Source organism: Caretta caretta, chromosome 5 (genome assembly GCF_965140235.1).
Source record: "Caretta caretta isolate rCarCar2 chromosome 5, rCarCar1.hap1, whole genome shotgun sequence".
Taxonomy (NCBI): Eukaryota; Metazoa; Chordata; order Testudines; family Cheloniidae; genus Caretta; species Caretta caretta.
This window is the reverse complement of record NC_134210.1, coordinates 103,158,138-103,173,880: the sequence shown is the minus strand read 5'-3', so window position 1 is coordinate 103,173,880 and position 15,743 is coordinate 103,158,138. Positions and strand designations below refer to the sequence as shown.

The following is a 15,743-nucleotide window of genomic DNA, read 5'->3' as shown; positions in this document are numbered from 1 at the left end:
AAGTATAGTTTTACTACGAACTGGAAACCTAACTTGCTATCATTAATTTACGAGGTTAAATTAATGCTGTCTAAAATGTTTGTCCACTCTAACTAGTGTTTACCACAAATTGCTTTTTTGAAATGATTGTATATGTATATCTACCATTTTATTTGGTTTGGATCACTACAGTAGAGGTATCTTTTCATAACATTGTATTCAATCTTTTTTGAGATAAAAGGACCATTCTTATCATACCTCTGCATAAGTTATGTGCTGTAGCAGAAATTTGAAGGCCATTTTTCAATCTCATATGACACAAGGTGCACAGTGCTGTTGGGTGTGGTTCAGACATGTATAATGTTTTATTAAATAAAATATTTTAAAGTCCATTGTTTTCCTATCTGCATGTATATGCATTTTCATTTATTCATTTGATACATTTGTTCACACCAGCAATCTGAGTGAAATAGAAAGTCGACTTCCGAAAGCAAAGCTGATTACTCTGTGCAAAAATGAGACTGTTCTGAAATGGATGTGTAACTGTGACCATGTGATGTACCAGGCTTTGGTGGAGATTCTCATTCCTGACGTCCTTAGACCTATTCCTAGTAAGTTGAACACAGATGACGTCTTGTAAGGATTTTTTTTTTTTTTTTGGTCTGGTGATCTTATGCCTACAATACCTCCCAGGAAACCTTTGGGAGTGATTTTGAAGGCTACAGGAGCAGTATATGTGGTCACTCTTAGCTTTATAGTGTAGAAAGGTAGCAGTAGGTGTATGCATTGTATTTAAAGAAAAGGGGATTGATGATTTCACCACATTTATAAAAGGATAAAAACAGGCTTCCAGAAGTTTTCAGGATATATTTTCCTAAAAAAAAGATGCTTTTGTCATTGTATATTATTTATTTTATTATACTTTAGTATCAAAAATGTTGTTCCTTTGTACTCTGACTCTAGTCTACATGATAGACTCCAACACACTATGGGTCTGAGCCAGAGTCCACTGATATCATTCAGAGTTTTCCAGTTATTTTAGTAGGCTTTGGGTTAGGCTTTACATTAGCCTCTAAATAGCTAATAAAAATTATGTATATGCTGTATGCTTTCGTTTCTGGACAACTAAACAGTTGTTGTTGGTTGATCAGGAGGTTACTAAAGTCAGTAGGTTATGAATTTTAATGTTACATTTTACTATTAAAATGGTGTAGTGCAAAGTCAAACATTTTTAGCCTTATTCGTTTTTCCAGGCTATCACATTTTTTGTTCTATGTCCGACCTGATAGACTCAGTGACTGATTGTAGTATAATACCTTGGCCAGCCAACCATTATCAAATTGTTTTACTCAGGAGTACAGTTTTCTTTTCAAAGCTAAAATTATTGGAATCCGTAATTGCTCAGGTAGTGAATTTTAAGACTGCTTTTAACAGAAAACTAATTCACTTGGTTTCCAGCAAAGTTGAATTCCTTTATAAAGTATTTATTATGTCATGTATGTCATGCTAAATATTATGAATATATCTTCCATTAACAATAATAATTAATGATATTGTACAGGTAAAATCCATATAACTACATATGCATTGTGTTCGCTTCATGAACCAAACAATAGTCATTTCATAGTTAAATTGGATTAATATTTAAAGGAGATGGTGCCTCAGATAGCCTTGTAACTAACAAAGCTATTTTCTGTTGGTGTCAATACAACTGCTACTAATGATTCCAGTTACAGACAGGTCAGAAAAAAATTACACCTACACCTTTGTAAGAACATGCTACTGACCTTCACTTATTAATGAAACAGAGTGGAACGTCACTATACACAGTACAGTACAGTACTTGTGGTACAAGAAATTTTAGCTTTGTGAATCCAAAAGTCCAAATGCCAACCATATATTAAGACAATTTTTTAATTAAATTTTATAGTTAAAAAGGCAAAGATTAAGATATTGGTGGATTGCAGTTGTATTTGACCCTTTTATTAATGAAATAGAAAAGAGAAGAAGAAATGCTGAATGATTATCCTTTTTAAATACAGAGATTAAATAAGCAACCTTTGTCTACATACTTAAACTAATTGGCTTTGGCCTATGTTTATGGTGGAGTTTATTTTTCTGTTTAATGTAAATAGGTAGAATCTTATTTTCAAGTGAATTCAGTCCAGCTCAAACAAATATTCAAAAAAATTTCAATTAAAGTTGACAAATTGAATTGAGGTTTGAATGAAGGAGAAATGAGCTATTAAAATAGTCTTCCATTCCATCCACACAAAGTAGTTTCTGATTTTAAAAAATGTATTGCGTAAGTGAAGTTATCATGGAATATTTTAATGTGTGTATATATGCTTACTGATTTATGTACCAGATCCTGCTTTTTCCCTTAACCTTTCACTTGCTTCCTCTGCATTGACTGGTAGTCCCCAGAGAAGTTTTGTAAATTAGCTTATTAGCTATGACATCTTCCTGCCTACTCTCAATTTACTTCATGAGCTAGATGGAGCAGTGTCTGTACAGAATTTCAAAAAATTCTTCATTGATGAAGCATATATGTCCAGTGCTGATAAGTGCATATATGTTTGGGTCCTCTTCATTCTGTTTGTCATTACTGACAAAGGATTTCCATTAGGAATGAAATGCAGTAATGGATGAACATACCATTAGTTAGATTTGGATGATTATGTATGCTGTATGTGGGATTCCTGTTGTTTGGATGATGCTTGATAGAAATATCTTTTAATCCAAGGATCACTTCCTACCAACAAGCCTCTTTCTATCTTTTATGGTATCCTGGTGGGTTCCCATCCATACCCTCATCTCTTCAAATATCTTTAGAGGGCAGATGTTTGATCCACTTTCTTTTCTGGATCTTCAGGAGTAGTTGCCTAGCCTGTTTCTCCCATACTGATCTTTTGCAGGAGTGACGGCACATAAGTAGGCCCACTTCCCCAAATTCCCCATCCTCCACCCCTGCCATTCTGCATTAGTGAGAGTTAAAATCCCCCTCGCCCTTTTACAGTGACCCTTTAATTCAGCAACTAAAAGGTACCGTTCTGTCACAAAGTCCATTTAGCTCAATAAAAATCCCTAAATTTAATCCAGATTTAGTCCTTTAGCACAGTGCACTCTGGAATGAGTCTCAAGTACAGGATACAAAATGCCAATGCAAAAACAGCAGTAGTGGGAGCAGCAGTAGTTTATTACCTGCTTCAGAGGTTGAGGAAATGTCTTCCACTCACCACAGTAGGCTAAATACAGGATTCAGGGAAATTTGGGTTTATATGGCTGGCCCCATAAGAACAGAGATGGGTGAAGATGACTTGCTAATGGCTTCCTGGAAAAAGCATCATTCAAGAGTAAGAGTGGAAGCTGAGAGCAAAAAGGGGTAGTGATTGTCTCAACAAGTACAAGTTCTTCTTTGAGTGGTGGTCCCTATATGGATTCCAGACATGGGTGTGCATCCGTGACATGCGCCAAAGCTGGAACAGTTTTGCAGTAGTAGCGTCCATTGACCTGCATGTGTGTTGTGCATTGTTCGCGTGCTCGCATCCAGGGTTATCAGAGGCCATGCAGGTCAACACTGCTCCAGTTCCCTTTTATCGCCACATGGCTAGAGTCAGAACGCCTGTTCCTCAGTGCTCTTAGCCTTGCTAAGAGAACTGCTTGTCCATTTTTTCAGTGTATATAGTTGTTTATAGTTGTATATAGTAGCTTGTAAGACTCATAATTAGTTAGGATCCCTGTTGGATTTCTTCCCCCGTCGGACAGATCCCTCCCACCCCCCGCTTCCGGGGATTGTGCCCTGGCAAGCCAGCTTTGAAACCCACGCTCCTTTGCTGTGAGCGACGAGCACCAACTGTGCCTTTACTGCCTTGGCGAAGCCCACGTTGTCACTGGCTGTTCCTTCTGCCGATCATTCCCGCTCCGAAATTGAGAAGCTAAAGAACTTTGCCTCTGTACATTTCTAATGGAGGAGGCTATGCGCCCATGTGTGCAGTCTGATCCGAAACTGGCAGATCCATCGGAATGGCATCTGTCACCACTAGTAAGTGCCCCTCTGTCTTGCTCCAATGCAACAGAGCCATAAGTACTGCCACAGAAGCCAGACCATGAACATAAGAAGCATGGACATGGGCATAAGGGCAGCTCCCCGATGGGCACTGCCCTGAAACACAGCATTGCCTCCCTGAGCTAGATCAGGTGAAGAGTTGTGTGTCGACCCGGCTGCCCCAGCTCCCAAGAAGCCCCGGAAGGAGCATAAGGCAAAGCACCATCCACTTTTGAGGACCTCTCCTTTGACAACCAAAAGCTTTAGTGACAAGACGGATAAATCCCTCTGCGCTCTCAGTGATTCCCACCCCGCTCTGCAGTCACTCACCATATACACCTGGGCCCCGACCTGCAGGCAGCAGAAGTTGTCCTTTTGCCCTGCCCCAACACCTCCTTCTACCCCTACTTCCAACAACAACAGGCATCGTCCCGACATCATCAGTGCTCTCAACAACTACATTACTCTGCTGCTACCGCTTCTGCCCCCTCAACCTTCCCACAACATCAGTCAAAACACCCATTTTGACTCCCTCATCTGAACCTCCTCCTATCCCTCTCATGCTGCCCCATGTTACCCTTGGGGGCCGTCTTGCCTGTTTGCCCACAACTGGGACAAGATCACCACAGACCGCTCGATGCTTGACATCATTCACCAGGGGTACTCTATAGAAGTCCTCTGATTCCCCCCTCATCGCACTCTCCTGGAGATCCTTCCCACTCAGATCTCCTCTGAGAGGAAGCAGGCACCCTTCTCCGAAAGGGTGCCAGAGAGCACAACCCCCTCCATTACTAGGGCTGCCGCTTTAATTCCCTGTATTTCCTTATTCTGAAAAAAAGAGGCAGCTGCTGCCCCATTCTGGACCTCCAGTTACTCAACAGGTTCATACGAAAATTCAAGTTCTGGATGGTCACATTTTCCCTCCTTATCCCTTCCCTCCCTCACGGAGCCTGGTTTGCAGCTCTCAATATGAAAAATGCCATATTTCCACATAGACATTCACCTGGCTCATTGGAAATGTCTCCATTTTACGGGTTGCTCATTCCCATTCTCAGTTTTGTGTCCTCCCCTTTGGCATTGCCACTGCACCTTGTGTATTCACAAAAGTCTTTGCCATCATCGCAGCCCACATGCGACGCCTTGGCCACTCCGTGTTTCCCTATCTTGATGACTGTTCCTCGTTGTGATGTCACGCAACCACCTCCCTTCCGGTATACAGACCCTTTGCAATCTCCTCGCCAACATGGGCATTTGTATCAGCAGGGAAAAGCCAGTCCTCATCCCTACCCAATGGATCACCTTTATTGGGGCATTCCTGGACGCTCTCGTGAGCCGAGCTTTCCTCCCGGCAGACCCGTTTGCCATCCTCACCTCTCTCATCGCAACATTATGCCACAAACCGCACACCTGTATCCACCAATGTCTTTCCCTCCTTGGCCACATGGCGGCCTGCATCTCCATAACACCCCATGCCTGCCTCCATATATGCTGCCTTCAACTGTAGCTCAGGTTGATCTACAAACCACAGACAGACTGCTTGAACAAGTCTGTCCTGCTCCACTGGTTCGTCCTCGACTCCTTCATGTGGTGGACCAACCTGTCCAAAGTCTTGGTCGGCACCCTGTTTTACACCTCCCGCTCTCTGCACCACTCTCACCAGAGAGGCCTCCCTCACTGGTTGGGGCGTCCACCTGTCTAGTCACATGGCCCACGGCCTCTGGATACCGAGAGAGGCCAAGATGCACATCAACATTCTGGAACTGAGAGTTGCCCGTCTTACCTGTCAGGCATTCCTCTCTCTCATAAGATCATATCACATTCAACTGCTGTCCCACAACATGGCAACAGTTGTATATATCAACAAGCAAGGCAGTGACAAGTCACTCTCTCTATGTGCAGAGGCCTCCAACTCTGAAAAGGGTGCATCAAGCACGAAGTGATACTACAAGCCTTGTATCTTCTGGGTGCCAGCAACTCCCTAGCGAACACACTCAGCAGGTTTTTCTATGCGACCCATGAGTAGGAACTACATGATCCCACATGATGCTCTGTCTTCTGCTGGTGGTGCACCCTGTGCTGGGAACTCTTTGTGACCAGTGAGAACTGCAAACTCCCCCTCTTCTGCTCCAGATGGGCATTGGGGCCAGACTCACAGGGCAATGCCCTTCTCCTGCCCTAGACAATGAAGTCCACTATGCCTTTCCGCACATTCCCCTACTCCCGCAAGTCCTGCACAAGATTCAGTGGGATCAAGCGAAGGTCATATTGATGGTCCCCTTTTGGCCTTGCTAATACTGGTTCATGGACCTCCTCCATCTCCCTGCTCATCCCTCGCCTCCCCTGATCTGCCTCCACACCCACCCAGATCTCCTCACACAGGTGCAGGGATGATTCTGAAACCCCAACACATGCCTGCTGCACCTCACAACGTGGTATTTGGATCGGGCTCGCAAGTAGACAGAGCCATGCTCCACCCTAGTGCATGACATCCTCACGCACAGCAGAAGGCCATCTTCTAGAACCTGCTATCAGACAAAATGGAAGCATTTCACCACTTGGGCACACCACCACCATTACCCACTAGACTCCATATCCATTCCTATCCTCCTAGGCAACTTCCTCCAACTTAAACTGTAGGCCCTCGCCCACTCCTCCCTCAGAGTCCACCTGCTGGCTCTCAGAGCCTTCCTCCCTCCATTAGACAGTTCCTCCATCTTCACTCACCCAATCACCATTTGCTTCCTCAATGCCTTTCAACCTGTACAAAAACCTACCCCTTCTTGGGACCTGAATATCTCTCTCTCTCTGTTCTCACTAAACGACCGTTCAAAGCCCTCGCAACCTGCTCTATTGCCCACCCTCTCCATGAAGATGATCTTCTCGTGGCTGTCCCCTCAGCGATTCTGGTACTCTTATAGAAGATGAACACTTTTAGTTCTGAAGCCAGCATTAGCTGGCATGACACTAATGAAACAAACAGCATTACTCCCAATGCCATTTCCTGCAAAACCTTTTATTACTGACAGCAGCACTTCACAGGCTGTAACAAATCAAAAGCCGCTCAGGTCACTTTTATTGTTAACTGCATGCAAGATCACCTTGTCACTCTCTAAATTAGTTTTCTTGTGTGATAGCCAAATCAGTACCAAGAATGTCTAAAGAAATGCCGTTTTAAGATCTTTTGTAGTTACCAGGCATATAAACAATTACTGCTTCAAAGAAAAATAAGAGATTTTAATTTCCTCTCTAGAATAGGGCTTAAGAAGTAAAGGCCAGCACACATTTAGGTAGCATGCTTTCGCTTGATTGAAACAAAGAGAGCACAGAATTTGTTTTGGGTTTAAAATGACACTTCTCTCTCTGAGGTCTTCAGAAATTCATGGTTATTCTATACAATTTTTATGTTAAATAATCTATTTTATATACATAAAAGAAACTTCCTGCTGTGGAAGTTAGTATATCTCTTACTATCATCTATTCCTCTTTTTCATCACAACAAAAGACAACATTTACTTCATCAAGTTGTTGTTCGTTTCTTTTTTTAATCACACTTATTTTGAAAGTAGAATAGAGATACTTTGCTCTGAAAGATGAGTATATGAAAGAGATGTTTTACTATATCTGTTGTTCAGTGTTCATGAAAAGATTAATTTTGCCTTAGACAACTAGTATCATTAACTTAGTGATTACAGCTCAAGGAACACTGTATTGAAGAAATTCTATAAAACCATTGGTCACATGAATTAATGCACAGCTAATTAATAAGTGTGCAGAAATAAATTTGCATAGCACCAAAAGCATGCTAGGTATTTGACAGACCAGAAAAAAGAAGTCTCTTTTTGTCCTAGAAGACTCATGAAAAAGCCTGTTCTCATAAGACTTCCAGCCCAGTTTTGCAACATCACAAGGCTCAGACCTTACCAGGTTCACCCATCACTAGTTCCCACTGCATAGTTGAAAACAAAATAATATGCTCGGAAGACAAATAACTTTTTTATCTTTTTTGATAGATCTAAATAACTTTGATTCCTTTAAAAAAACACACACTTTAAAAAAGGGAATCATTAATTACTTTAGCTGTAAGTGGATATTTCTCAAAGAATATAACTTTTCTTTACAACTAATTCTTACTCTACTGGAGAGAGATGATTTTATAAATGGATCCAATCAATACTCAGTTGTAGACATTTTCATTGTTTCCTTTTACATGTCATTCAAAATCTTTTAAAGACAATTGAGTTTCCCCCTTTCAAGGTTTTTTTACACCATTATTACAACTGCGTTGTTCATCATGAGTCTACTGAAACTTATAGTTTTCCTTTCTCTTTTATGTGACACTTTTTTGGTAGATCTATGTATTATACTTGAGAGAGCAAGTGAGAGGTAAGGAAAAGTGAGGTTTTATTTACTGTGGAGGAGTTCCTGTTTTTTCTTTTCCAAGTGTAGCTCCCTCAGCACATATTTCCCTTCCATCCCCCTTCATGAACTAGAACTTTTTCTCACTTGAGAAATGCAGGTTAGTGTCCATCTCTTCCTTTATAGAAGGGAATATGATGTCACAGGCTCATCGACAGGTCTATAAAATTTCTCTCGAACCACCTGTGTGGACCACTCATCAGTGCTGAGGGAGCTGTACTGGGAAAGGGAAACAGAGGCTTCTCCACGGTAAGAATAACCCTACTTTCTATCACTTATGTATATTTTTATATTTTGCTGATTGACACTGCCTTTGAGCACTGCACTATCATGTGTTTTATTCTTTAAAACTGGAATAAACATCATGTTGGTGATGGTGCAGCACAATTTGGGCTAACTTGAGGAAATTATACTTTTGTAATAATCACAATTTTCAGCAGCCTCTCTGTACCTGAGAAGAAAAAGCACTTAGTTGCAGTGGAAGGTTGAAAAGTAATGATGTAAAGAGAATCCTGCTTGTTTCAGTAGATACAAAACAGTTGTTACAGTTATTGATGTTCCTCTACAGAAATACCTGAAACAGTACTCACCACTGGTGTTTTGTTGCTTTGGCCATAGACCTTTGAAAGCTTCTTAGATAAGGAGGTCAGTTCTGCTTGGAAAAGCTGAAAATAAAATAATTCTTGCATATTATATATGTGAATGAAGAATTTTGAACCTAGACTGGATAAGCCTCTGAGTATGTAAAAACGGCAGATCTCATCAATATAGAATATTAAAACATAAAGGACATGAAGGTTTCAGTACAGGCACTTCTTTTTCATTTGGTTTTTATTCTTTAATGTTTAGGTGCCTTGACCCAAGCCATTCGTAATTTTGCAAAAAGCCTTGAAGGTTGGCTTTCCAATGCCATGAACAATATTCCACAGAGAATGATACAAACCAAGGTAAAATTAAGTAACTGTTTAGTTTGGAATGAAAGTTGCATTATTCAACAGTGAGCCTGAATGACATTAATGACTATAGTAAAAATATTTGCATTTTGATAGCTACAACAAATGCTGTTATGTTTATGTTTTGTTTGCTGAAAATCTTTAAAACATATGAGGAAACATTATTTGATCTGTAATTTTAAATGCTGTGATTCACACGTAAGATGGCTCACACAAAATGAATATATAATTAAAATGTAATATAAAAGAATCATCAAGGGACAAGTTGATCCAAAAATAATGTGAGTACAATATGATTTGAGAAAACTGATTTCTTCATAGGTTGCCGCTGTAAGTGCCTTTGCCCAGACTCTGCGAAGATACACATCTCTTAATCACCTGGCTCAGGCAGCTCGTGCTGTGCTTCAGAACACTTCTCAAATCAACCAGATGCTCAATGACCTCAACCGTGTTGATTTTGCCAATGTCCAGGTAAACTGTATCTTTACAAAACAGAGTTTATCAAGTGTTCTCTTTTGTTTTCCCCATAACTCCGAACATTAGTATTAGGTCACATATTTCCACCCAGAAAATGCAACAGGTACATTTTGCTGAGGTGTATGCTGAGTGTGTCTAGCCAAATCTAACAGTTTACACAACTGTCCTCAGGAAGGAAAGATATCAGAGCTTTTTCCTCTCTATTTCCTCTGTTCCAACCCAAAGTGTTCTGCTGACTTTCATTTAGTGGAGATGCAATTGAGGAGTCCACTTATTTTTAGAACTAATGCTTCTTTCCTGTGATGAGGTCTAATGCAATAGGTCTGGTCTTCTGGGCAGATCTAATAGTAGCTAACTATACTGCAATATTTCTAGCGAGGGTGTCCTACTCACATTTTTTAAATATTTAAAAGTAATACACTTACCTGCTATGGTCACAATGTGTTTCAAATTATTTATTCTATTTAAAATATGATTCCAGTGTCTCTGTAAATATACTATAAATCGCATAATTAATTTGGATTAATTTTGTTTGCCTACAGGCAAACAAAACGGCCTTGATCTCACCCACTGCTTACTACTCTCTGCACTAGTACTTCTCTGCTCACCCAACATGCTGCCATTACACTCCCTACAACCCATCAACTCCCAAAATTTTCATGATAAATGTTAGGAAGGACTAGAGTTAAAGAAGTTTCATATAAAAATATTTGAGTATTGCTCTCTATTCATTTCTGTTTTTTCTACAGTATTTTTAATTTAGATATTTTATTTAAAGCCCATTTTCATATTTTGTTTATTTTTTGCCCACCTTTTTGTAAGAATGAGATTATGGGGGATTTAAAAATAAAAATGGCTTCATTAGTTTGCCTGGAAAGAGTAGTTCATCCTCTTCATTCAGCTGATTATTTAATCTTTCATAATAATTTTCCTTTTATGCATAAGCTTCACATACTGATGTTAATTGAAGATATGTTATGTACTGTAATAGGAGCAGGCTTCCTGGGTATGCCAGTGTGATGACAACATGGTTCAGAGACTAGAAACCGACTTCAAGATGACTCTTCAGCAGCAGAGCACTCTGGAGCAGTGGGCTGCCTGGCTCGATAACGTAATGATGCAAGCATTGAAACCATATGAAGGAAGACCCAGCTTTCCTAAAGCAGCACGGCAATTTCTGCTAAAATGGTCTTTCTACAGGTAGTACTTAAAATTCTTTTAAAATGTTTTCAGTGTATTTCATACTTTGCTGTTGAAATGTGCGCGCACACAGAGATTTTGATAACATGGAAGAAAAATAAGATCAGACCACAGAGCACTCACTATTAAAGATCCCATAGCATTTTTCAAAAGGGTAGGGTTATATTAACCTCAAATTCAAGGCCAGAATGCAACTCAGTGATTGAGGAGCGATCCTTGTGAACTGTTTCAGAAGCATTGTACAAATGCAATGAGAGCCAAATTTGGTCCTAAGTTTGTAACATGTTCAGGAAATCTTTGGGATGAAACACTATATAACTGTAAAATTATTTTTATTAATATTTATTTATTAAAATACCAGGTCTTCTATTTTTATTTTGTTTTGAAGACAGTCTTTTTTAATATGTGGAAGAACATCAAGCAAAAAGTACATATTCTGTGTTACTTCTGTTACCAAAGAAGAGCTGGTAAATAAAGTATATTCTTTGTGTGTCATGTTTGTATATAAATACATGGTAACATTATGTAACTTTTTTTCTGTCTGTATAAAGTACATTGACAGAACATTTCTTAATTTTTTAAAGATGATCCATTATAGTATCTGTTTCATGAGTCTTTAATATTGTGGAGTTTTTCAAACAAAACCTGCATTTGTACATACAACAGGTATACCTGCTAACTTATTGGCACAACTTATGTGACCAGCTTTAAAAATTGTATCAATCAGAAATCCGTACCATTGTGTTGCAGTTTTGGCACCAATGATGGTATAGCTGAAAGGGATATTTTCTTTTGTACTTTCAGATCTTTGTTTAAACTAGAATAATTATAATACAATGTTTTTTATTTAAGATTCAAGTGGAAGACTCTTTCTTGTATTTTAATGCCAGTTTTTCAAAGGACTGATTTTTGCATATGCCTAACTGATGTGCATGTAACCTTTAATGTGTGCCCCCAAATTGGGATGATTCAAAACCGACGCATCGAAAGGTGTGCATGCATAAAGAAATACACTTTTGAAAATCTGGCTCCTAGATTCTAGGAGTGTGGTCTCAAAGATGATAATTTCAGAGAAAGAGGAAGGTTGTTTACCTGTAAAGTGACTTCTCTGAAAATAATATAATATAAAAATGCAAATTCACCTACTCTATTTAACTTTTGAGAAATGTTTGGGATGGGTCTGTGCCAAAATAATCCATATTTGCAGAGCAAGGTATGGTATATAGATTCTGGAGTATTCAGGCAAATAATCATTTCTAATATCTTTCCTGCATTGGTTTCCTTGACATTGCACCCCAAAAACCCCATAACTCAGGAGTTTTGTGTCTGTGGATAATGTTAACTGCAGAAGATTCTTCTCTGAGTTAATTCTCCATATGGATAAGTCATGTAATTGTAAATATGGGGTAATTTTAATATTTATTTTATGTATATATCTTTTCATTTTTAAACAGCTCAATGGTTATTCGAGACTTAACCTTGCGCAGTGCTGCTAGTTTTGGCTCTTTTCATCTGATCCGCCTGCTTTATGATGAGTACATGTTTTACTTAGTAGAACATCGTGTTGCTCAGGCAACAGGAGAAACACCTATAGCAGTTATGGGAGAGGTAAGATAATATGCAAGAGTTGACTGGTTGATTTAGAGATGAATTTGGAATGTACCTTTACAAAGTGTCTGTAATTTCTAATTAAATGTGGGAAGAGTTTAATATAACTGCTGTAGGCATAAGGTTTGGACTGGGTTTGAAATAGACCAACATTTTCAAACTTGGGTGCCCAAAGTTAGGTAATCTTAATCCATGTTTAGGCAACTAAATAAAGTTGCCTGATTTGCAGAGTTATTGAGCACTCATAACTCAGGACTCTAAAAAAAATTGCAAAAGAAACCTGTAGTTGGAAACTCTTCTTTTCAGTGAACTATCCGCAGAAAGTAAGAATTAATTTCCTTAAACATTTGCATAATATACTGAAAATCTGAAATAAATAATTTGGATTAGATATAAATGTCTCAGATTCCATTGTGCAAACACTTACATTTCCTTGATTTTACACACAACTAGTCCTTTTGGCTTCACTGGTACTATTCATGTACATAAAGTAAAGCCCATACATAGGTGGTTGCTGGATTGGGACCCATATAGTTAGCAGGTGGCTAATCTAACTGAAATGTGGTGGTTTTTATACCATGGAATCAATCACATTATGTCTATTGCATTGTTAAGTCAACTCACAACTTAAGTTGACATCATACAGCATTCTTTCTTCAAGACTTATTTAATATTATCCATAAATGTTTTACTTTAATAGAGGTTGGGGAAGTGCCATATACTGTTAGCTTAATTTGTGGTGTCTTAATACAACATAATACAGCATCACACAATTTAGAAAAATAAATCATTCTGAGTAGTCACCTGCTAACCATTCAGATATTTATATCCAATAGTGGCTTTTTTTAAAAATTGCAGTGTTTCCCCATTATAATGTATGTATAGTAAGGAATATGTCAAAATGTAGAGTTGCTATATTTCTGTCTTTTTAATTGAAATAGAATTTGCTAACTGTGAGGTGTTTAGCGTGAGGGTTTCAATAATGGTCTGACATAAATTGAGGACTGGCAAACTTCTATAGCTCAAATAAGAACCAGCCCAAAACTGTTTTGAGTTTTGGGGGGAAAGTGGTTAACTATTTTTTTATTTATGCCATTTGTGTATCTGTGCAATTCCTGGTTTTGGATGATATAGCAAAAGGAAGGCTAATTCTTTCTTTATTTTTGACCAGAATGAAGCCAGGTAATGTTAGAAATATATTAAATAAATATATGTTGTTCTTACCTGAGAATTATAGGTCAGATTTTGTTCTGCAGTTTCTCATTCAAAAAAGGGATGGAACTGGAGGATTGTTTTCCAGGTGGTGTGGGTGGCTGGTAGACAACATTGCATTTAGTTAGTTTGCATAAATCAGATAATTACCAGAATAAGATACACCTGATATAAACCCCGACTATTTGGCCACACTGGAAGAAAACGAGACAATTGATATTATTTAGACTGCAACTCTGTCATCTCAAATATCTGGGAATATCCAGCAATAAAATTGCACAGTGCAGGTCATCATCATTTGCCAGATAATCTCCAACCTGGTCCTGGCCATCCCGTTGCTGAAATCCAGCCACCCTCCCCTTGCATGAGGTAAAAAGGGCTAGAAAAGGAGGGGGACTCAGCACCCTCCTGTACCAGATGTAGGAGCCCCCAATTCCTTTCCTCAGCTCATTTAAGGAATGCTTTCCTTCAAATCCTTTCCCAGTCCATTTCATCTGATAACTGTATCCCCTCTGTAACAAGTACCTGCACTGGCCATCTGCCACAAGGAGGCACAGGCAATTAAGCTTGTCTGCCTCCCACACATCCCACTCCGGGTTCCCAGATATTTACTGATTCCTTCCTAAATACTGGACAAAAATAGTCTGCTCCCCTGTTAGATAGTGTACCTCATCCTTCCCAAATAACTTGGGTACCCAGTAAGGTACCTGTTCTGTTCATTCCCTGGGGGAACCTGGCATTGGCCACTGTTGGAAGACAGGATACTGAGGTAGATGGACCTTTGGTCTGACCCATATGGCCGTTCTTATGCTTATATATGTTCTGATGTGCCACCCTGGTTTAGCTGCTTTCTGCTCTTCCCTGCTCTATCTGTGTAAACTTTCCCCCTCTACTGTCCACTGTAGGAGGGGGAACCCCTTTTCTTCAAGTCAGATGGACAAGGATTCACCACATACAGCTGTGGTGAGCACACTTGCACTGGTTCAATGTATTTACATTAGGTGTGTGCACTAGTGTCATTGATGTAATGACATGGGTGCAAATTTCTCAATTACAAACAAGGTCTTAAGGGGAAATTTTGTGGAAGCTTTTTGTTTAAATATTGGCAGCACATCATAGGCACCAAAAATATTTTCTAAACTGTACGATGCAGGAATATCTTACTCTAAGAGCTTACACTCAGAACAGGCAAGGATCCTGACAAAGATGTCAGATAATTATTTTAATCAGGATTTTAACTTCAGTTTTTAATTAGTTTCACCATTTTCATTGCTGGGGCTTTTTATTTTAGCTTTGATGTTATTTCCTTATTGTAAACCATGGTAAAATGCATCTTAGTGGGAATGGAAAATGAACTACTGAACTCAGTGAAAGTCTCTCTGATTTTCTGCACCCTGTCATTCCCCACCTCTACATATGCTTCCTTTTTGGTCAGTAGAAAGACTGTATTTAAAAATCACCAAAAAGAAAAAACAGTCTTATGTCAAGGTGATTCATCTACCAATTGTGGCAACTATTTTTTTTTTCACAACTGGTACATGTCTAACCTCACTGTGTCTTTTCTAAAATAACGCTGTCACACATCTTAATTTTGATAACTTGGTTTAAAAGTTTCCTGGTCGCTGCAATATAGAATCAGAATTGTTCAGATTAAGGTGGACCAGTCAAAAAACAAAGGTTTTTCTTGCTGTTTTTGCACCACGGCAGCAAAGCAGGTATTTGACTGTAACTGTTTTAAAAAATTGGTGAGTTAAATTGCAAATAATTTTCTAACTGCATGATAAAAAGGATGGACTACATCACCATTTTATTTGATGTTTAAATAGGATGTGCAGTATGGATTTTAAGAC

General features: G+C 39.0%; 1 protein-coding gene across 3 annotated transcripts in view; it reads left to right on the top strand.

Annotated features, from left to right (window-relative positions):
* Positions 1-15,743, top strand: part of RFX3 (regulatory factor X3) — a 254,481-nt gene that overhangs the window by 228,819 nt on the left and 9,919 nt on the right. For all 3 annotated transcript variants that reach the window (XM_048850512.2, XM_048850510.2, XM_048850513.2), the window contains 5 exons: positions 436-590; positions 9,293-9,390; positions 9,718-9,867; positions 10,865-11,073; positions 12,528-12,681. In XM_048850512.2, coding sequence (XP_048706469.1) covers positions 436-590; positions 9,293-9,390; positions 9,718-9,867; positions 10,865-11,073; positions 12,528-12,681 — 766 coding nt within the window. The remainder of the gene's footprint in view (positions 1-435; positions 591-9,292; positions 9,391-9,717; positions 9,868-10,864; positions 11,074-12,527; positions 12,682-15,743) is intronic.